The sequence below is a fragment of the Cervus canadensis genome, chromosome 3 (genome assembly GCF_019320065.1).
Source record: "Cervus canadensis isolate Bull #8, Minnesota chromosome 3, ASM1932006v1, whole genome shotgun sequence".
Classification (NCBI taxonomy): domain Eukaryota; kingdom Metazoa; phylum Chordata; class Mammalia; order Artiodactyla; family Cervidae; genus Cervus; species Cervus canadensis.
Genome location: NC_057388.1, coordinates 43,492,642 through 43,514,521, shown reverse-complemented (window position 1 = coordinate 43,514,521; position 21,880 = coordinate 43,492,642). Strand labels below are relative to the sequence as shown.

Sequence of the window (21,880 nt, the reverse complement as noted above, 5' to 3'; positions counted from 1 at the left end):
TTTACCTAACTGACAAGTTAAATATATACAAAATATATTGAGAATAAGTGGCGGCCATTAAAGAAATAATATAAAAGGAAATACCATGAGATGTCTGGTAAATCTGAGGTCCAAGAAAGAATACAGGTCTTCACAAAACCTGCTATCCAGAATAGACCTAGAAACCAAGTGAACATAGGAGTATTGAGCTATTTATTAATGGCATAAAAGTATACATAGTACTTCTAACATGGAACCTAAAACCAAAGGGATTCATAAAGACAGCAGCTAATTCTTAAAATGATAAATTTATTCTTCACTCTTTAATATAGATGAATACAAACAGAAGCAAAGGAAACAGTGCTAACTACCAAATCAAACTGGAAAGAAACTGGGAAGACAGTATTACAAAGAATTTCCTGGTAGTCCAGTGGTTAGGACTCTGTGCTGCCACTGTGGAGGGCATGAGCCCAATCCCGGTCAGGGAACTACGACCCCAAAGCTGTGTGGCGCAGACAAAACAAGAGAAACAAATGAGAACTGAGGCTGCAACCCCAGTTAAAGGGTCCAGAAAACAAAAAACACTGAAAAGATGAACATGATACCAAACAGGCAAGAAGGATGAAAATAAGGACAATTTTTTCCCTAAAATTACAAATAAAGGGCCCAGCTCAATTTAACACAATCTCTTTGAAGAATGGCTCACTTATTATTATCTTTCAGTCCTTAATAAATACTTTACATAGATAGAACTCAATAAACATGTAAAATTAGATCCATGTTGACACTTTGGACATGTAACACTAAGAGAATAAGCGGGTGAATTTTGGGCTCAATTACTAATAGAAAGGAAACAAAGAAACTTGCAAGAAATTATGAGGCCACATAACTGAGATTTCCTTATAAATCAGAAATTAAACTGTCCTTTTTATTCATATAAGATTTTAATTTTATTTACAGCTGTTGACTAAGGTATAATAAAAAAGAATACTAGTTGATAAAAATCTAATACCAAGTTACTACCGATGAAACTCTGGGCACCTCATTTCACTATTGTGGGCTTCAACTATAAATGGAGGTAGGTTAGGCTGATGATCTTAGAGTTTAAATCTTAGTCATACATTAACAGATAATTCCTGATAATCAAAATGACAGATAAATATCAGACTCTAAAAACCTAACAGAATCAATTATATATTTCTCCAACTGGGTTAATGTATCAGTACAGTGCTCCAAGAGCACTCAAATGTCCTGAAAACAGGTTATAATAATGATATAATGATACAAATGACGATAAATACTGAGTGTTTTCAATGTTTAATCCTCACAATGAGCCTATGGCATAGGTACATTTATTATCCCCATTTTACAGATAAGGCAGAGAGGTTAAACTTATCCAAAGTTCCACAGATAATAAATTAGAAGAATCAAGTTTTGAACCCTAATGGTGTCTCTAGAACCTACACACTAGTTTCCCTGAAATTAAAATTTGCCAGATGACTGGTAATATAAATAATCTAGAATTTACAGCTAGAGGGGGAGAAACTGACAACTGCCTCTCTCAAGAAGAGAAATTAAATAACTATGTAAGTGTTTGACTGCAGAACATCTGGACTATATTTATTCTGGCTCATTAAATAACAGTTAATAAAATCTACTTAGTTCCCCCTCTCCCCCGCCACAAACCTCATCTACTTCATAAACTTACACCTATCCCACAACAATGCATTAGAACACTATGAAATATTAGTAAAGACGCACAGGCTCAAAGCCTAAAATCTGTGCTTAAAAGAGTATTTTGGTGACAGTACAAAGCATTCACAAGAAAGATAAAAATATTCAAATTTCCTATTATTTTCAGGAACAAACACATGCCTTGCTAGTGTGCTGAAAACAACCCGAAAGTTAAGGAAACCAGGCTCCAAATCTGAGATTACTCCTGGTGCCTCAGTGGAAAAGAATCCGCCTGCAACCTGCTCCAGTATTCTTGCCTGGGAAGAATGGAGAGAGGAGCCTGGTGGGCTATAGTCCATGGGGTCACAAAGAGTCAGACATGACTTAGTGACTAAACAGCAACAATGTATATACGTAAGTATATTCAATTCCTTATACAAAACTATATTAAGCAAAGACCACCTATCAAACCAGTTGAATTTTAACTTGAGTCTCCTTTGATAACAATTTTGTTCCTAGAGATAAAAAATTTCATCAATTCAACTTGCACTATGATAGTTTTGGTGCAAATAAACTTTATTTAGAAAAATCTTTCTTCTGGTAGTCAGGATTAATGCAGATGGACCTACTTGAAAAATGGAAACCTATATATAAAATTCAATGTTCAAAAAGCACAGTTTCTGTTTCTATATGAGAGTTCCAGAGTTTCACTATATATTTTAGTACTAAATTCAGTATCAAATTAGCAATGCTTTAGTTTTCATACTCTGCCACTTATTAATAATGGTTACTTATTCTCTTGAAGCATTAGCTTCTCATCTGTAAATAGAAATAATCACAGAACATATTTCTGGACTGTTTCAAGGATTCTGTGTGGCATTCAGTTAAGTATAAGCTATGATTACCAGATAATATTTCTAGGAGTTAAATATTTAGGAAAAGTCTTTAAAAGGTAAGTATTGGGCCGTATGGCATATGTGGAAGCTAAAATATGATACAAATGACCTTATTTACAAAACAGAAACAGACTCATAGACATAAACAAATTTAGGGGAGGTGGGAAAGGAATAAATTAGGAGTTTGGGATTAGCAGATACAAATTACTGTATATAAAATAGATAAACAACAGGGTCCTACTATACAGCACAGGGAACTATATTCAGTATCTTACAATAAACCATAGTGATAATTTTTTTTAAAAAGTATTGTAGAACAATTATCAGCTATTATACTTGTAAAAGTCAATCAAACTATTAGGAATTTCTGATCTATTCTAGAGTCCATTTTTGTCAGTAAAAGAGAAAGGATGCTTCTGGTAATGAACTGCAAATTCAGAGAATGTGACAGTAGTTGCACTTAAAAAGCTAACAGTCAAACCTCTTTATTACAAACTCTAAACATACTGTTTCAATTAATTTCTTAAAATAAAAACCTGTACAGAGTAATGGTTAAAATAACTAGGCAAAGGCCCTTGAAATCCTTTGTACAAAATTTTTGTCAAAACAAGATTGGCTTTAATAAGATTAATTTCTTTAAAGAATAAGCCAATGCCAGCCCTCATGATACTTCCCAATAAGCACCAGACCACCCCTATAGTTAAGAACGAGGGACTTTCTAAAATCAGCTAATATTTGGCAGTACTCCACAATAGCTTACCTTGCAACCCAGTTTACCTTATCTTTAGCTCACTAGAGATTCGAAGAGCTCAAAAAAAAAAAAAAAAAAAAGCAACACAAATACAAAGAGTGAGCCCTAGTGTAAATTTTGGTTGTTAATGATGTGCCAATGTTGGTTCACAGAATGTAACAAATATACTATAATGATGAGAAATGTTGATAGTGAATATGATATACTGAACTATCTGTCTGGGGTACCACTCTTTCTAACAGGGTCTGGAGAAGCTATTCTATACCCCAATTCTTCAACCTGTCCAACTACTGGTATACTCCTCTATTACCACCCTAAAACAACCTTGAATTAAAACATTTTCAATACTATCCAGTTTTTTAATGCATGCTATTACTTTAAAAGTGTTCCTCATTCCTTAAAGTGTTGGATATCGCTAAACTCTAATGTAAAATCTAGTAAAATTCAGCCTTTATGCAATTCAGTGATTAGCATCTGGTTAGAGTCTCTGGGTATAAGTGTACAACTTTATACTTTGTAAATGCACAAACTGTTCTCAGAATGAGTTTAGTCTTTGTTCATACTCCAGTATGTAAGTAACAAAAGTATTTCATTCTAAACTGTTACCTAATCCTACTTTCTACTTGCCATGTGGCCCACAACTATCTACTTAGAATGTACCGCTTGATATACAAACACAGAAGAAAAATATATCTTTAAATTTAAGAATCACATCTTCCCAATTCCTTAATATCTTATTTTTATGTACAAAAGTAATGAGTAGTATACTCATTACCACATACTTCAATGAGTTCTAAACCTTCCTTCAGTTAGAAAAAGAAAAACCATTGTTATTTACAACAGTAATTTTAAAACGGTGCTCCCAATAGTCCTAACAGAGCTGGGGATTGAGATAATAAAAGCAAACAGGGAAGCAAACAAAAGAAAATGAGAGACAATATGTTCTGTAGATTTAAAAGGAAAAGTCTGAACCTGCATGTTCTATGTGGTAGCTACAAAATGGGAAAATAACACTACTTAGCAAAATATAAAGGAATGAACTACAGATACATGCAACAACTTGGATGAATCTCAAAGAAACTGCTCATTAAAAAAAAAAAGTCAATCCCCAAAATGTCACATATACTGTATAATTTCATTTATCTAACATTCTTGAATGACAAATTATAGAAATGGAGAACAGACTAGTGTGGCATTAATATTAAGAGAATAACACCAGGGATCCTTGCAATGATAAAACTGTTCTGTATCTTAACTGTGGTGGTGGAGACAGGAATCTACCTGTGGTAAAAATGAAAAGAACCATATACACACACACAAGGACAAGTAAAACGGGATATCTGAACATAATGTGTGAATCAATGTCAATATGGTGCTCATACTATACTACAGTTTTGCAAGAGGTTACTACTGAGGGAAACCAGGGAAAAGACACAAAGAATTTCTATTATTTCTTACAACTGCAGGTGAATCTACAATCACCTCAAAATTTAAAAATATTTAAGTGACATTAAAATTGTGACCTTCAATTTTTGAGTACTGATGGAAACTTTCCTGCAAATAAAATCTTACACAAAAATCTAATCATCTATTTTTATTCTAGGATAAAAGACAGTTTTAATCTCCTATGCTTTTCCCAATGATTGCCAGCATCAACTTCAAGTGTTGTGTCAAGGAGGCTACAGCCACATACAAATGGGAGGTGGCCACAGTGATTAATGAGGCCACAGTGATTAATGATACTTGCTAATGGGCACAGCAAACATTTTCACTTCATCATTTGCTAAGTCTATGGTTAAACAGGGTGGCAGGGAAATGTCCCTGCCTGCACATCCTCCCACCTACCAGTTAAGTTTCATTAAAAACCTAAGAATTCCTGGAGAATAGTTTGAAAATCATTAGCTAAAAGGAAATACTAAGTCAACATGTGACATGAAAAACTTATTTCATTGGTGAATTCTCTTATCAAAGGCAAAAAACAAAAGCACTCATAAAAAAAAGTAGTATTAAGGTATAACAACTAAAAATCAAAATTAACAATAAAAGTCCTGCATTTATCTTCAGTCTCTCAACCTATACAGACTATCAAGCTGGTTCATTCTCGCTTTTTTAGCCTACAAAAAGTATGTCATCAGGAAAGGGCATATTTTTGACTGAAACAAAATTGGCAATAATTTTATTCTCTCATTCTTTATCCTACTCTAAAGCAAAACAATGTTCTCACTTTTCATGAACTAAGTATGCCTCCTATCACTACTTTTCTTTTAGACTGAGACTGAATCCTCTCATTTCCCTATATAAAAACAATGTGCATCAAATCTAATTAACAGGATTTGAACAAATCTTTCTGATCCTACTGTCTACATTTTATTCTATTAGACTAGGCTAGCAGAATAATTTTCTAAGTAGTTGCTCTTCTTATTCTGACTTGACCTTTAAATCAGTGATTCTCAAACACAGATCCACAAAATGCCCCTTTTCATACACATGGGGTTAGGAGTTGAAGATAACAGATGTGTAGGCCTCACCCCAGAGATTCTGATTAAGTAGGTCTGGATGTGATCTTAAAAATATATATATATAAAGGATCTGCTTCAGTGTTCTATTTTAGAACATTTGCTTAAATACTGAATATACTTCAAAGCCCACTCTAGTTTCCTAATTTTGCCCTCTTTAAAAAAGTATTTTTAAAAAAGCATAATAGCTCACACTAATAACTGGTTCCTAATCTTGGCATTATCAGGTTACCTTGTTCCATTCTAATATTCCAATATATAAATCCACTGATTATGCCAGTCTTTTTGTGATTGCTGCCATATCCTTGCTCATTCTCTTTCATTTTCCTGTATTTCTATCCATCCCACCCAATAATAAAAATATTATTAAACCTTCCAGGATCCTTTAAGTATCAACACTTCCTTGAAGTCTCAACTTCCCAACTTTGACATTTCTGCCACAACCTAGCTTTAAGTTTGTCAGCAGATCAACCTTCTGATCACTGTTTTCCTCATCTGTAAACAATAATGTGACTAGGTTAACTCAAAAAACTGTTACAGCTATAAGGCCTCTTACACACTAATCTCTTCCCTTCTTAACTTCCCGAAGAATATATTTCTTACATTTTTTAACCACTGGTTTATATTCTGACACACTTTTAAGTGTTAGATATACAGATTATCTACTTCACTCTATAGCAAGAACTGAGATACTTACATCTGAGAGAGGGATCTAGCTCTCAAAGCTGAGAACAAAGTGGCTAAGACATCACCTAAGCTATTCTTTCTTAAAAAAAAATTATTTTTACGTTTTTGGCTGTGCTGGGTCTTCGCTGCTGCACCGGCTCTTCTCTAGTCAGGCATGCGGGATTCTCACTGCGATGGGTCCTCTTGTTGGGGAGCATGGACTCTAGGGCACTCAGGCTTCAGCAGCTGCAGCACTCGGGCTCTAGAGTACAGGCTTAGCAGCTGCAGCATTCAGGCTTAGGTGCTCCAAGGCATGTGGGAGCTTCCCGGACCAGGGATCAAACCTGTCTCCTGCCTTGGCAGGCAGATTCTTACCCACTGAGCCACCAGGGAAGTCCCACCTAAGTTATTCTTGTTTAAACCACACTTTCTTTAACACACTTAATCCCTTTCTCCCTTTTTAGATGAACATATCTTAAAAACAAACAAAAACTCTGCCACTGAAGAATGTTCGTGATTGATTTCCTTCTGGAAACATTTTTTTTTGTTTTTTTAATTGCTTCTTTTTTCCTTATTACTTGAAAATGTGGTTGTCCTTTAAGGTTCAATCTTCCCCATTATTAGTCTCCAATCTTGTATTTAACCATTCATTCCTGATTCCCTATTCCTAGCCATTAATTCAAATACCTGCCATCATTGCAAAATTCAAACTTTCTAACAGAATCTTTTCATATTATCTTCTTCCATTCCATTCTTTTCATTAGTACTCTATTCTCCCAGTTCTATTTTTAATCCTTCTTTTCTCTAGTCAATTTAGTCACCCAGTCTTTTATGTCTCCCCAGTATTTCAGATTTACTCTTTCTCAATTTTCATGCCCACCTCCACCAATCATCGTCATCATCTGAATAATTTCCAACAATCAACCCTTACAGCTTATCACTATCGAGTTGAGTACTTTGTCTCCAAACAATAGAAGAAATCTTGAGTGTTAAGCACTCCCCCTATCCACATCATGGCAACTATTCTGTTATTTCAAAACATTATAAGTATAAATGCAAATTCATTCATTTAACATACTTATTGAGCATATATACTTTCTCAATACTATTCGATGTGCTGGGAAATGAGTAATGTATAAAATTAAGTTGTCCTTGAGACACCTGAAATGAGTTATGACAATCTAATATGATCAAGGGTATCTTAAGAGTAGTTTTCTCAAGTAACTGCCTTGGATTAATAATTTGTATACTCTCATTACCTTGTCAAGAACTAGTCTTTTTTAAGGATTAATGGAAAGCTATGATGATTTCCAAATGACTTAAAATTCTTGATCACTCTTTAGCTCTGTGACCCTCGGCTCAGTCTCTCTAGGTCTCTCATGAAAAATCAGTGAAAGATCTACATTGCAGAGTTGCTGCACAGAGAAAATCAGATACATAAATACACTGTAGATACTCATTTATGGACATTAGTGTTGTGCCTCTGAGAATTAAAGCCATGAAGTTTATATTTTCCAATTCAATGATAATTTAATTAATTCCAGTCAAAATTCTATTGAGTATCAAGGCCACTCAAATGGTGAAAAAACACATGAAAGAACAAATGATGGGACTTCCTGGGGGTCCAGTGGCTAAGAATCTGACTACCAATGCAGGGGACATGTGTTTAATCCCCAGTCTGGGAAGATTCAACATGCTGCAGAGCAACTAAACCCATGTGCTACAACTACTGATGCCCGCATGTCCTGGCATCCATGCTCTGCAATGAGAAGCCACTGTTATGAGAAGCCCACTCATTGCAACAGAGTAGCCCCCACTTGCTGCAACTAGAGTAAGCCTGCATGCAACAATGAAGACCCGGTGCAGCCAAAAATAAATTTAAAAAAAAATTTTTAAGATCAAATTGATAAAAAATAAATAAATGGTGAAAGAAAATAAATACATGGTGAAAGAGTTTAAAATATTTACTATCAAAATCTTAAGTATAAAGTAAGAGGACTTTTGGGACTTACATGGTAGTCCAGTGGTTAAGAACCTGCCTTCCAATGCAAGGGACTTGGGTTTGATCCCTCATTGGGGAAATAAGATCCCACATACCACGGGCAACTAAGCCCACGTACAGAAAATATTGAGACCGAGCTCCATAACCAGAGAGTAGCCTGCATGCCACAATGAAAGATCCCATGCCACAACTAAGACCCGGTGCAGCCAAATAAGCGTATTTTTTAAAAAGGAGTACCTTAACTTCTAAGTATTTAACAACCTACAAAGTCAGCAAGAGAATGAATAAAAAAAGGGAAAATACTTTCCATGTTTAAACTGTTTACTTTTATGGAATTTTTCCCAGTCTTCTGATTTCAGAGCTTACAGTATTCAAAGATCAACTTCCTCCTCTTCATACTTTAATATAAAAACAAAATCTAGAAATGGAAGACTAGTGTATTACAACTAGACAGTTGAAGCTTAGAGAAAAAGTCTATGCATTTCACCCTCAAAAATAAATCGACACTAACATCTAAATCTCTATCAGGAATGCTTTTAGAGGCATATACTCACTGAGAAATTTTGCAGTAAAGAGGAAAACAAAAATTAAGAACAAAGTTGGTAGATACGAGTGCTACAGTGACTAGTATTATTTGTTAAAAGACAGGCTACATCCACTTTTACTTTCAAATTTCACTGTAAAGATCTTCATGGAAAAGATTACATATAAACGAAAAATAATCCACATGTACTGAGCTGATCAGCCACTCTTATAAAAGTCATCTGAACATGGCGAAAGAAATTACTATGTAAAGTCAAGGACTGAACTAGCAATACTTTCCCCCAAATCCATAATGAACCACTTACTTTAGTGCATAAGAGGCTTCTTTTAAGTGATAGTTTAGGCTATACATATAAGCAGAACGTCTTTTAAAATCTCCATCACTCTAGATTAAATATCACACAGGCTGAAATTTGAAAACCACACAAACTGATCCCACAGACATTAGCCAACACAATCATCAGCTACTTTCCATAGGAAATATGTACAAGATCAGCAAGCCAAACTTAGTAGCTACCATGATGCTTCCATACAGAGGGCATTCAATTCTTTGCCATTAAATGAATCTAGTTTATAATATTATCAGAGATAGAAAGGTCCTTAAAAAAGAAAAAAAAAAGTACAATTTAAATCTCACAAGATAACAAGGGTTCTTGGATCTTAACATGTCAGTGTATCTGTTAAATTCCAGAATCTGTCATTTCATTTAGCGAGGGTCCTATAAACCCCACTGGACAAACCAGGGTCTAATTCTGAAAGAACATTTTCAGATCTCCAAGATACTAAGTAAAAAAAAGAAAGTTACAGAACACTGTAAGATCCATCCTCTTTTGGATTAAATACAGAGAAATCTAGATTTACATATAAAAAGTGTGCTGTGCTTTATCAGTTGCTCAAGTCATGTCTGACTCTGTGACCCCATGAACTGCAGTCTGCCAGGCTCCTCTGTCCATAGTGATTCTCCAGGCAAGAATTCTGGAGTGGGTTGCCATGCCCTCCTTCAAGGGGACTTCCCAACCCAGGATTGGAACCCAGGTCTCTCACACTGCAGGCAGACTCTTTACCAAATGAGCCACCAGGGAAGCCACAGAATACTGGAGTGTGTAGCCTAACCATTCTCCAGGGGATCTTCCCTACCCAGGAATCGAACCGGGTCTCCTGCATTGCAGGCAGGTTATTTACTAGGTGAGCTACCAGGGAAACCCAGGGACTAGAAATTCATGAGTTCAAAGTCCATCATTTAACATAGAGAATAATGAAAGACTGTATATGTATATATATTTGTATATACATATACACACACAAATTGTATATGTAATACAATTGTATTTATAATTGTATTGTATATATAACATATGTGTATATACATGTATGTAATACATATATATGTATATATAATATAAACCTGTATTTTTAATTTAGGATATCGTTCATCATTATTTTTGGGTCAAGCCAAAATATTTTTTGAATATGGCTCTTAAAAAAAAATGAATATGGCTCTTATTATTTGAATCCTGGGTTCTCATTCTTGCATAAACCATATCTAGAATGCATTATCCATGGTTTTTGGTTTTAGATTATTCCAAGGTAAGAAATCACCTAGACACTTATGGAGCAATGTGAATGCAGACGTCCTTCTAGATTTGTATTATTTTTCCCCATAATCTTTTGTCTTAGCAATACCTAACTTGACAATTTTCTTCAGCAATTAATATGCCTTTATCAAGTTTTCCAAAGCTAAGCTTTCTAAAGCTAAGCTAAGCTTTAACTAAGCTTTCGTCTAAACAATTCTCTCTTTACATTCACTTATCTCTGATTCATGTAATATCTAACTAATATAAGCACAATACAATAAGCACTCCATGTAAATGATACATGTGGGCCCTGGGTCACACAGTAAGACTATTTAAAGAAAAGATCTCACACATTAATTCTAACTCTAGGTTCTTAACTTTAGCCAACATGGTGATATTTTACATGTCTACAATGGGGATTTGGGCCTAAAAGAAAATCTTCTAATTCATCATGGGACTTGTTTTTGCACCTTTCACTCTATACTTTTTTAAAACAACAGGACAAGATTTGGTAATGCTACAAATAAGCTTTCTCTTAATGCAGTTGTATACAATTGACTCAAAGAAGTTTTAAATCAACAAAGTACCTCTAAATGCTTCAAATACACTGTATCATTTTATTAATTCTCACTATTCTGAAATACCACCTTAATTTTCTCAGAAGGGAATTTGAAGTTTTATAGGATTAAATCCCCACTCTGCAAATGTTTACAACACTTTCCTTCTCCTAGTCTCTCTGAAAATTTCCAAAGAAATTAATAATTTTCATTCAATATGTTTTCCAGGACCTGAATCAGTATAACATTCAAATTATCATCCAAATTTATTACCAAGATTTTGCTATCACTGAAAGGAAATATGCCAAGTTGATAAAAGTCTCATCAAAATGTAATCAAAGTATAAATGTGTTTTTTCTGTTTCTTGTCCCTTTCTTGCCCTTCTGAACTTTTTGAGGAGTACGTATTTCTCTCACTATAAGGTTCCAAAGATCATACACCGCTTGTCCTAAGAGTTGCAGATGTCTGATCCTCTGCTGTACTACCACCTTACCAACGCCTTCTTAACAAGTACTGGCTTGTATGTATGTAAATGAAGAACCAGTCTCAGTGTTTTCAGAAAAAAAAATACTTTACTTGTAAAAAATTATACGAAGGAAGAATTTTTAAATGGAGGAAAAGAAACAGCACAATTAAAGTAAGTATTTTCAGCCTTGCCTTAGAAATCAAATTGGTAGCACTAAGAGCAAATCATAAACTGTAACTCAAGGTTCATATAACAATAACTCTAAAAATTAAACAAGGACATGGAACTACACCATTTAAAAAAAAAAAACTACCAATCTAAGTACTTAATTTTTATGTTCTGAATTTAAAATTAGACCAGATTCGAGAAACTATTTTAAATCCCATTTGTACGGAACACTGTGCAGGAATATTATCAATACTATCAAAATTATCTATACTTTTCTTACTTAAAATTAATTTATTGTTGTGATTATGAAATCAAATTATATGCATTACAGAAACACCAAAAAGGAAAACTCCCATAATGCCAATTACCTTGAAACAAACCACAAACTAAAAACCTTGGTAAATGTACAGTCATCAGAGTAAAAACCTACTCAGGCAAGAATCATCAATAGACGCTAAATCTAGGAGAGGAAAGTCTGATGAGATACAGAATATTTACACAATCTCAAAATATCTCTTTAGGAATTACTTAATAATGGCAAAATGAGAAACAATTTACTCAATGGATGGAGAAACTACTCAATACCTTAGCAAGCAATCAAAATGAACATACTGGTAGTGGGCAAACAAACATCAAGTACCTCCAGATAATAAAAACAAACAAACACAACACTTATTACTTATCCAGTATTCCAGCCAAAAATGCAAAATCTGAATTTAATTATGAAGAATCCTTAGACAAACCCAAATTGAGAGGAATTGGATAAATAACTAGCCCACCAATGTCATGACAAAAGAAAGACTGAGGAACTCTCTTCCAGACTATTGGAGTCTAAAGAGACCTAAGAACTAAATGTAATCTATGATCCTGGATTGGCTATCGTACCAGAAAAAAAAAAGTACTAATAAAGGGCATAATTGGGACCACTGATGAAAATGGAATATGGTCAATAAGCTAGATAAAAGTATTACATCTCTGCTAATTCTCCTGAATTTAACACTCTGGTTACCTAAGGAGGGATGCTTGTTCTTAGGAAATGCATACTTAAGTATTAAGGGCTCTAACAGGGCACGATGTATACTATATATTCCCAAATGTTTCAAAAATTTTTTAAAACATGTACAGAGAGACCAATATAGTATATAGTGAAAATATGTTAAAAATCAGGGGATCTGGATGAAGGATACAAGGCAAGTTTTGAACCATTCATGTAACTTTCCTGTAAGTTTGACATTACAAATTAAAACAAAAATGAAAACCCTGGTTTTTCTGGGGAAATTGGTCAACATACACATACATATTTATATACATGCAATATAGCATTTTAAAATTAAGAAACAGAATCATCAGTTTGACAATACTTAATTTTAGAAATCTTCCCAGATACATCTGGGTATCTGGGGGAAAGGCAATTATTTTCAGATGAATTAGAGGTGCTTTTCTCTTGCCCTCCATCCAAGGAAACTACCCCCCCTCCACACACACACACCATAAAAACTCAAACCACTACCATCTCCTTTACCAGTCACAGCTAATTAGAGGGATCAAGATGGAGAATACTGGCTCTCTGACACCTTGCCAATTCTTCTGAGGCCCAACTGCACTTTCTTCAAATAAGTTCTGTGAGATTTCCCTACAGCCTTGTAACAAAACGTTTACTTCAGCTAGCTGGAGCTGATTTCTGTTCCTTGCATCCAAACAAATCCTAAAACAGTAGGCTTTTGAAAAGTAGAAATAAATGGAACAAGGGAAACAGTAGCTACTCAAATTAATCTTTTGTCTGTGCTTCAAAAATAGTGTTTAGGTGGAAGTTTAAAGCTAAGATGTAATAAGGCCCTGTCAAATTCAACCAATTAGGCAGCTTCATTTAAGGAGAAATGCAAACAATTCCCAAAGAAACAATCTTACTTTCAAACTTACTTTCTCAAGAAGAGTTACTATGTATCAGACTAACATCAGACTTGCCCCCAACCCCATCAATTTATGGCTACTGAAGTAAAGTCCTAACCATTCAAATCTATCACATCAAGAGTTTTTTGCCACATGATTAAAGATGAAATGAGCTTTCAAATTCTAGAAAGCGGTCTCTCTTTAAATGACATACAAAATATGAGGAATACAAAAGATCTCTCTGTAAAATCAAAAATAGAAACTATCACCTCATTAATCTCTGGGGGGAAAAAATATTAGAAGGGTGTATCTTTCTCAAACGTCTCCTGACAGACCAAACAATGAGAAAAATGGAAAACATTAAACCTATTTAACTCTAAAGTTTAAATTATTTAATTTATCATAGTAAATTCTATTAAAGCCTTTAAATAAAAATTATGTTTTAAATACCTTTTGAGAATAAAAGTCAACATAAATCTTTAAGTTTTTTTTTTTTTTTAAATTTCTGGTCTCAGATAAAATGTTAGATAACTATGTAAACTTGAAATTATAAATACCACAATCCAAAACTAACTCAATCCCACTGTTATATTATACGCTTAGCTTCTGCTACAAGCTCAGACCTTAAATGCTGCACCCATGTTGGTTATAACACAGGTATGATTACTCAGTATTATCTCTCTCAATAATAAGCCTCAGAACCAAAAATGTTTGTTTGGATTAACTCTAAATTGAGCAATCTAAGAGTTGCTAGAAAATCATAATCTTCTCCAGTTGTATAAATAGAATAAAGAAAGTTGTACTTATTTTGCTTCTCATGTTAAACCCAGATTTCACATTTGAGGTAGTTTTAAAATGCAAAAGCAAACATTTTAATTTAAAATTATGGATGTGTAATTATTTATCCACTAAATTGTAAATCAATTATTTATTCATTAAAAAGCATGATGTCTGTTTTGATGACATCTTTATGCAACACATCAAAAATGAATTCTGTGACTGACCTGTTGCATGGAAAATATTCAATACGCCTAAAAGTTTAAACAGTTCTGGTAAATAACTCAATGAGATTTGAAAAGGATGTAAATTTTACCTAACAATAAAATATGGCTTTCCAGTTTAAAATAAAATTTGATTTATAAGCTGTCCACAAGAATTCATTTCAAATCAAAATAAAATACATATCGAGTGAAATACAAGACTGACTACCTTCTCTATAGTTTTCAACCACAAACACGCTCTTCATATTAAATTGTTAGGTAACAAAAATAGTATCATTTTAATATTAAGAAAAAATGAGGCTCCTCCCAACATTACAAAAAAGGCAGTTAAAAAAGGGGGGGGGGGCCACTCCAATTTTAAACCCAGCCTACAAACTGAATAAAATTTACACAGCAATATCTCAAATAGTATGTCTTGTTACTCTGCCAATCAACACAAAAAACTTTATTGCAAAATAAAAATGTTATACTCAATATTAAAAAGCCTTGCAGAATACAAATATTAAACATTTATTCTAATACATGACAAGGAATGTTCCTGATCACTCTGAATATCTGAGATATAAACATATTCACTTAAAACAAAAGCTTTAAACTGAACAAATAATTGAGCACCTACTATCTGCTAAGAATGACTCCCTTGGATACAGACACTATTATATATTATTAAAATACCTTTTAAAAATAAACATAACATTTCTTAAGATTCCATACTAATATTCTTTAAGCAGTTTTTTGATAGCTCTTCAAAGTTCTGTTGATTTTATTCAATACTCTAAACACACAGTGATAGTACATATTTTATGTCCCAGCAATAATTTCCAGAAAAGAAGAGCTATTAGAGTAATACAGTTTGAAAAATAAAACCATACGCTTCTTTAGGAGTTTGATGCATTAAAAAGGGTATACTATTCTTAGAAATCAACTTAATAAATTACAATTTCACTAAGACCACCATGGTATGTACTGAGACGTTTTTCCTAACTTATTAATTGGCTTTTTGCCTCACTTTTTCATTTTTAGAGTCAAGAATTCCTAGGGCTTACTGTAGTATATAGGGTAAAAATTCTATGGCTGGAAACTGTGAGGAAAATAGACAAGGCAAAATTGTAGAAGAGTTATCAGAGAGACCTAAAGAGTTGAAGAGAAATGAGAAGCCCTGTAAAGGTTCTAAACTTAAATTGAGATCAAAGGGATCCTGTAACTTATACTGACAACAAAAAAGAAACATGATCAAAACACAGTCTCTAAAAATAAAATTTGCTCTCCAATTATGTTATGATTTTCTACAGATCCATTTAAACAGATAAACAACTAATCCCTCAAACTTAGCCACCCTAAGAACAAAGACCATTTGACTAGCTTTGCCCCAAGGGCCAAATGTTTCAAAACTCTCTGTGAACAAAAATTATGCCTCACCTTTTAATAAATATGCCTTGACAATCCAAAACACACATAGTCAAATGGAGTACACAAGAATCAAAAGCAAACATTTACAACCATGTTTTTTTATAAAGGGCAATATACAAACAAATAAATAAAAAGCCAGACTCATCTTACAGGGACCAAAAACATATCAAAAGAAAACAAAAAGAAACAAACCTCAAAGCAATGAAACAGGCCAGTATGAAGAAAGCGCATAAAAGTGAAGGCATCTTTTCTCATAATTTCCAACTTTGTATTGTTTCTTTGAAGCCAAATAAATCCAAATGCCTTATATGTCTAGACTTGATCAAGGTCAAGATCAACAAAAATACATGTATAGACAGCATTCCCTCCTATGACTACATAAACCAAGTTTTCCTGGGAGTATACTTATTTCCTACATTAGGTAGTAAGTTTAAAGTACCAACCCTCTGATCTTAACCCACAGATCTTAATCACTTAGTCTATAAATGCGCAATCTTTACACAGCAGTTGAGGATCTGAATGAAATGCTCACTCAGAACATAATACAAATGAGTAATGACCCCAAATCCCTACACAAACTCTCCCACTACCCACCAACATTTCATCTTAAAACATTTCAAAGATTTTAAGCAAGGCAGTGTGTTCAGTCTTTCATGATGAAACTCCCTAAGCTAATTTCTACTATTTTGTAAATTAGAAATTATCAGTCTAATTCACACAAGCTTCATAAATTCTCTTATTTCACTGTAAATATTTTGGAGCAGAATTTACAAAGGAATAAGAGAATCATTAGAGAGTGGACCCTCTCCAACCTATTTAAGTAGTACTGGATTGAAAGGCACTCATCTTCCAGTTGCTCCACAACCAGAATGGTCATTAAACACCATTAATAACCCACTCATATCTCATTGCTTACTTCAAGCCAAAAAAGATCGACCTCCCACTAGACAGATGAATTCTAATCATTCACACTTTTCAAGTTGAGTGACATCATTTCGTTCTCTGCCCAGATTCAAGGCCCTATTATGATATGGTTTTTATTTAAAGTCCCACTAAAACAGACTAAATTTCACATCCCATAGCGAGTAAATAAATGGACATGTTTGGCAAGGAACAGTATCAAGAGCTAGAGCTTTACTTTTTTACTTACATAATTGTGACAGTATGCTATAAGACAATTACAGGGCAGCAAGGCACAGAGCTCTACTTTATCAAACACACAACCAACTTACAAAATTCCTAAGGAACGCTTAAATACATGGGGAAAATGGATGCAAAATATAATAGTGAAAAGAACAAGCATCTCCACACCCAGTGAAGTAACAGGTTTAGGCTTGTTTGTACAGCTCCCTAAAAATTAATTTGAAAGAGTACAAAAACCAAAATTCACAAAATTGTTCAAAAGTTCAATGAGAAACGTTCTACTGTAGATTAAAACATCGATTCTTACAAAATAGGCTGTACTTGCACACTTACTAAATATTTTAATTTACTTTAGCTTATTGAATGAAAAACGCTTGGATTAAACCAAACAAAAACTATTATTTGCCCCCTGATAATTTTTTTATATGTAAGAGCACCTGACCTCACTGCTGAAATTTCTAATAAAAACACCTGAGTGCTTTTTAGTTTTTGAAACGTGGTGTCATTTTACTTGTCTCTCAGGAGAAACCCATAAAACTAATCAACTAAAACACAGCATTGCAATTTGCAGTAAAATCGACACATCTTTGTAAACGGTTTGGGGAGGTGAAAAAAGGCCCAGCCTTTTCATGTAAACATAATAAGCCTGTAATATGCTGCAGACAAACGCACTGCAAGGGGTGTGGAGGACCCGAGCTGATTAGATTACCACAACATCAGCCTGGGGCCGCCATTTTTAGAATCTGTAAAGGACAAAAGAGGGAAATTTCACTTTTTACCGGCCATCTAGGAGATTAAAGGAAAAAACCTGACTGTTTTCCAATTAGCTATTGATGTCTCCAGCCTAGAGCTGAATGCACCGCACTTAATTCTCTCCAAGGTCTCCAGAACTCCGAACACCTTATGTTATTCACATCTCTAAAAGGTGAGGGGAAACGGGCAAAACGGGGCTTACTCTAAAGCTAACTATAGCGATTTCCCCCTTGACTTTAAACTGTGTCGTTCGTAAGACACAGTCCAGCAAGAATGCATCTCTAAGGAGCTAAGGCCGATGGAGAGAGCCCTCCGGATTGTTTGCTCTCTCCTCCTCCCCTGTTTAGCACAGTGAACCGTTTGTTTCTCTTCTGTGTCTGCTGCCACAGTGTTTGTGCCAATCCCTTGGTCAAAATCAGCTTTCCTCAAATGTGCCATATTGTGGCTTCTAAGCCTCCGCTACAGTAAAGGGTGACGATAATGCAAGAGGGGAGGGGGCGGGGGGCAGCCTGAGACGGCTGGGTACTGGGGTGACCACCTCAGGGGCGGGTTTACCCTCTCCTGGAGAGGATGAGGAGCTGACTCGTTCTCCCACAAAGGGATATACCCAAGGCGTTCTTTCCACTCCCTTCATATTTACGAGAAAATTAAACCAGAGACTGCCAGGCGACAAATGGAAGCAGCAGAAGAAAATGGGGCCTATACGGGTTCCCAGCACCTGAACAAGATGCGGTAGAGGAAAGGGAGAGAGCTGGCAGCTCCTGGGACCACTTCGACACAAACCCTGCTAACAGTCACAAACCTACCTCCTTACCCAAGCGGCTCTAACCCGCTGCCGGCGACGAGTGCGCCCCCTCCCTAACTCCCACTCTCAAGGGGGTTTAACTGCCAGTTTCCCCTTCCCCAACCCTAAAACCCGCCATAATGCTCCCTTCCTAGTGAAAAGGAGGAAAAAGGATATATTCGAATCAAACAAGCAACGTCCAGCCCCCGCCGAGACACCTGAGTCAACGTCGACTCCCCCACACCGTAAGGATAAAGATGAGAAAGCCCCCTCCCCCTGGAAACACACGTCCCTCCACCCCGCAAACCCCAGGAACTCCCAAGAAGACGACAGGCACTGACCTGTGATGTTCACACACCAGACACCCGAACCCCGTTATTTGCTCGACCCCCAAGGAGTCTCTCCACACCTCCGCGGTCAGACGATCCCCCGACAGCAGCCACTGCAGACACAGGAGCCGGCTCCACACACCCCCTCCCCAAACAGCAGCGCTCAGCCTCTTCGCCAGCAACCGAGGAGTAGGGGAGGGGGCACAGAGACAGTCAGCAGGAACGCAGAGGCTATGGCGAGGCTGCTCAGAGTGTCTATGCCCCCTCTATTTGCCGCTTCCGAACTCAGGTACCGTCTCCGACTCAGCCCCCTGCGCCCGCTCAGTGTCACTGCCTCTCGCTCTGGGAAAATGGCGGCTGACGGCGGCGGCGGCGGCGGCGGCGGCGGCCGCGGCGGCGGCAAGTGCACGGGGCCCGCCCGCCCCGCTCCGCAGGGGCAGAGGGGGAGGGGACGAAGCTGCCCGCCGCCATTTTACTTATGGGCTGCCGCCCGTCGTTGCCTCTCCACGGAGGCTCGAAGACAGCCAACTGGAGGCAGAGCGGTCGACAGAAATCTCCGTCTATTTCACAACAGATGCATTCAACAATTCACCGAAGGTTTGGGAAAGTTTCGGTATTTGATGGGATTGGTTCTTTATCCCCTTTCCCTGAGTAGCCCTCAAGTCTGGATATGGGTGAGCTTGGGCGCGACACTACTGGGTGGAAGGATGATGACTGTAGGCCTTGGAAAGACCCCCCACCCTCCCCGCAAGCACTTTCTCCCACTCCCAAAACCACCTCTGTCCTGTTCTTTCCTCCCCCCCCTCCACCCCCCCCCCCAGTCTGGCCTCCGGAGCGGGGTGAACTCGGTTAGGGTGTCACTCGACGCCCACTAGGGGCTGAGGCGGCTTCAGTGCGCAGGCTCCGAGCACCGGATAAAAGCGGAGCTGTTGAGTCCAGCGCCGTCTCGATGGAGGAGCGAGAAACGGAAGAGGTCGGGGGGAGAAGCAGCTGGAAAAATACAGCCACCGTCAGCGCCGCCTCCCTGCCACCGTGTATCGGGGTAAAAAGCTGTCGTTGCCGTCGGTGCAGTTGCCGTCGCTACCTCCTACTTCTTTGGCCCGGGGAAACGATTTCCCCGCCGCGGGATAATGTGTGGGGAGGGGATCGGGAATTCCTTTAGATGGCAGTTGACTAAACGGGGGAGGGTCAGACAGACGGTTATCGAAGAACAAAAGGGAAGGCCAAAGAATAAAGGGTTTCCCCAGTAAAATGACACTGTGATTGCGGTTCCTGTTTTCGGGGTCTTTCCCCGAAATGGCGGTTTCCGTCTTCTTGCTCCACAGCGACCCGGAGCGCTCGGTAAGCGGGGTGGGGAGAGGCAGAGGTGGTCTATGCAGCCAATCAGAGTCTGATGTGTTCTGTCGAGCGCGTCCTGATTGGCTAGCAGTGACCTCATGCTGCAGCAGCGGGTGGGGCCAGAGCCGTAGGGGGAGGCTGTTGCAAAGGCCGAGAGGGAGAGTGACGATGGTGTTCGTTGCTGCCGCGGCCGATTCGGAACACAAGCCGTGGCGAAGGGAATCTAAAGGCTCTTCCTTGACTATTTTCTCCTGTCCCTGCGCGAGGTGAGGGCCCCGGCTCGGCCTCTGCGAAACTTTGGGGCGCTGGCGCGGACGAGGAAACAAATTCTCCCGTGACTTTAGTAACTGCGTCAGGGCAAGATGGCGCTGGGTCTCCTTGGGGCGCGGGGGGAGAGGCACGTCCACCGTCGCCGCAGCGCATGTGACCGGGCTGCATTCCTGTGGGGTTTGGCTCAGACCCAGGCGGGGGCGGGGGAGGGGAAAGGGCTGGGGCGGAGTAGTCTGTGGTGCGGTCGGCGGCGGCGGCCTGAAGAGGAAGAGTTGACTGAGGGTGCTTCCCCTCCCCCATACTGCTTAACAGCTGCGGCTCGCTGGGGAAAGCCCCCCGAGGGACGCTCCTGATGGGGCTGTGACGGCTGTTGGTGAAAAGAAAGGCTTGTCGCCCTGTTTCTTATCTGCCTTTCTCCTTACGAAGTATACTTACGTAAGGTGGCAGGTCCCTAATGTGGGAGCTGGAATCAGCCACGAGTCGGGAAAGGCCACTGGACTGAGTAGAGTCTAGCTGCTGGGCCACAGCGCTGAGGAATATCGATTAATTTCTGAGAAAACTTAAGTTTCCAGGTTCGAATAGCAAAATAATCTTTAAGTTTGGAATCAAGTGTAAAAAGCGTGATGATACATACCCAGGAACACTTGTAATTTCCTGAACGTTAAAAAGAAATCAAGGAGTATACCATCTGAAGTTTGAGGGCCCTTTTCAAACTTGTCGCTTCTATCTGTATTTACTTTCTTCCCGTTTTCTCCCTGTCTGTATATCCTACAAAAATGTTAAATCCTATCTGAATTTTTTTTTTAATTTAGACGTAATTAGTAATACAGAATAAAAACTGCTAGTATTGTAATATACATGAAGTATTTATTTACAGGTGTTTTCAGTATTCTTGGTCTCCTGTTGTTTTTCTGTTGTCCTCTTAACTGTGGTTTTTAAAAATAAAAATGAAATTGTAATCATTTTTGGTAACTGTTCTTCATTAAGATTCCTGCACCATTATGAAATATTAAAACTTGCTTCTTTAAATCACTTGTATAAGTACGAATTTTAATTTTAGTATTTGAAACTTTGCTAGGTGAAGATTTCCAGCAGCTCAAAAGTTCTTATGGTCAATATTAGCAGATTAAGTAGGGAAGTCTAATTTTATTTTTTTATTGTTCCCACTTG

General features: G+C 37.4%; 2 protein-coding genes across 18 annotated transcripts in view; one reads left to right on the top strand and one right to left on the bottom strand.

Annotated features, from left to right (window-relative positions):
- KMT2E (lysine methyltransferase 2E (inactive)) overlaps nt 1-19,248 on the bottom strand; it is a 94,700-nt gene extending 75,452 nt beyond the window's left edge. For 2 of the 3 annotated variants that reach the window (XM_043462984.1, XM_043462985.1), the window contains exon 1: nt 19,115-19,248. The gene's annotated coding sequence lies outside the window, so the exon portion shown is untranslated. Of the gene's footprint in view, nt 1-84; nt 158-19,114 lie in introns of all 3 variants that reach the window. The other variant, XM_043462983.1, reaches the window with a different exon arrangement.
- LOC122438295 (DEAD-box ATP-dependent RNA helicase 30-like) overlaps nt 19,120-21,880 on the top strand; it is a 65,049-nt gene continuing 62,288 nt past the window's right edge. For 9 of the 15 annotated variants that reach the window (XR_006268518.1, XR_006268517.1, XR_006268512.1 and 6 more), the window contains exon 1: nt 19,120-20,144. Coding sequence is in view for 4 of the 15 variants with exons in the window: in XM_043463003.1 (XP_043318938.1) it covers nt 19,120-19,699 (580 nt within the window). In the remaining 11 variants the exon portion in view is untranslated. The remainder of the gene's footprint in view (nt 20,145-21,880) is intronic. The other 6 variants (XR_006268520.1, XR_006268519.1, XM_043463003.1 and 3 more) reach the window with 1 other exon arrangement.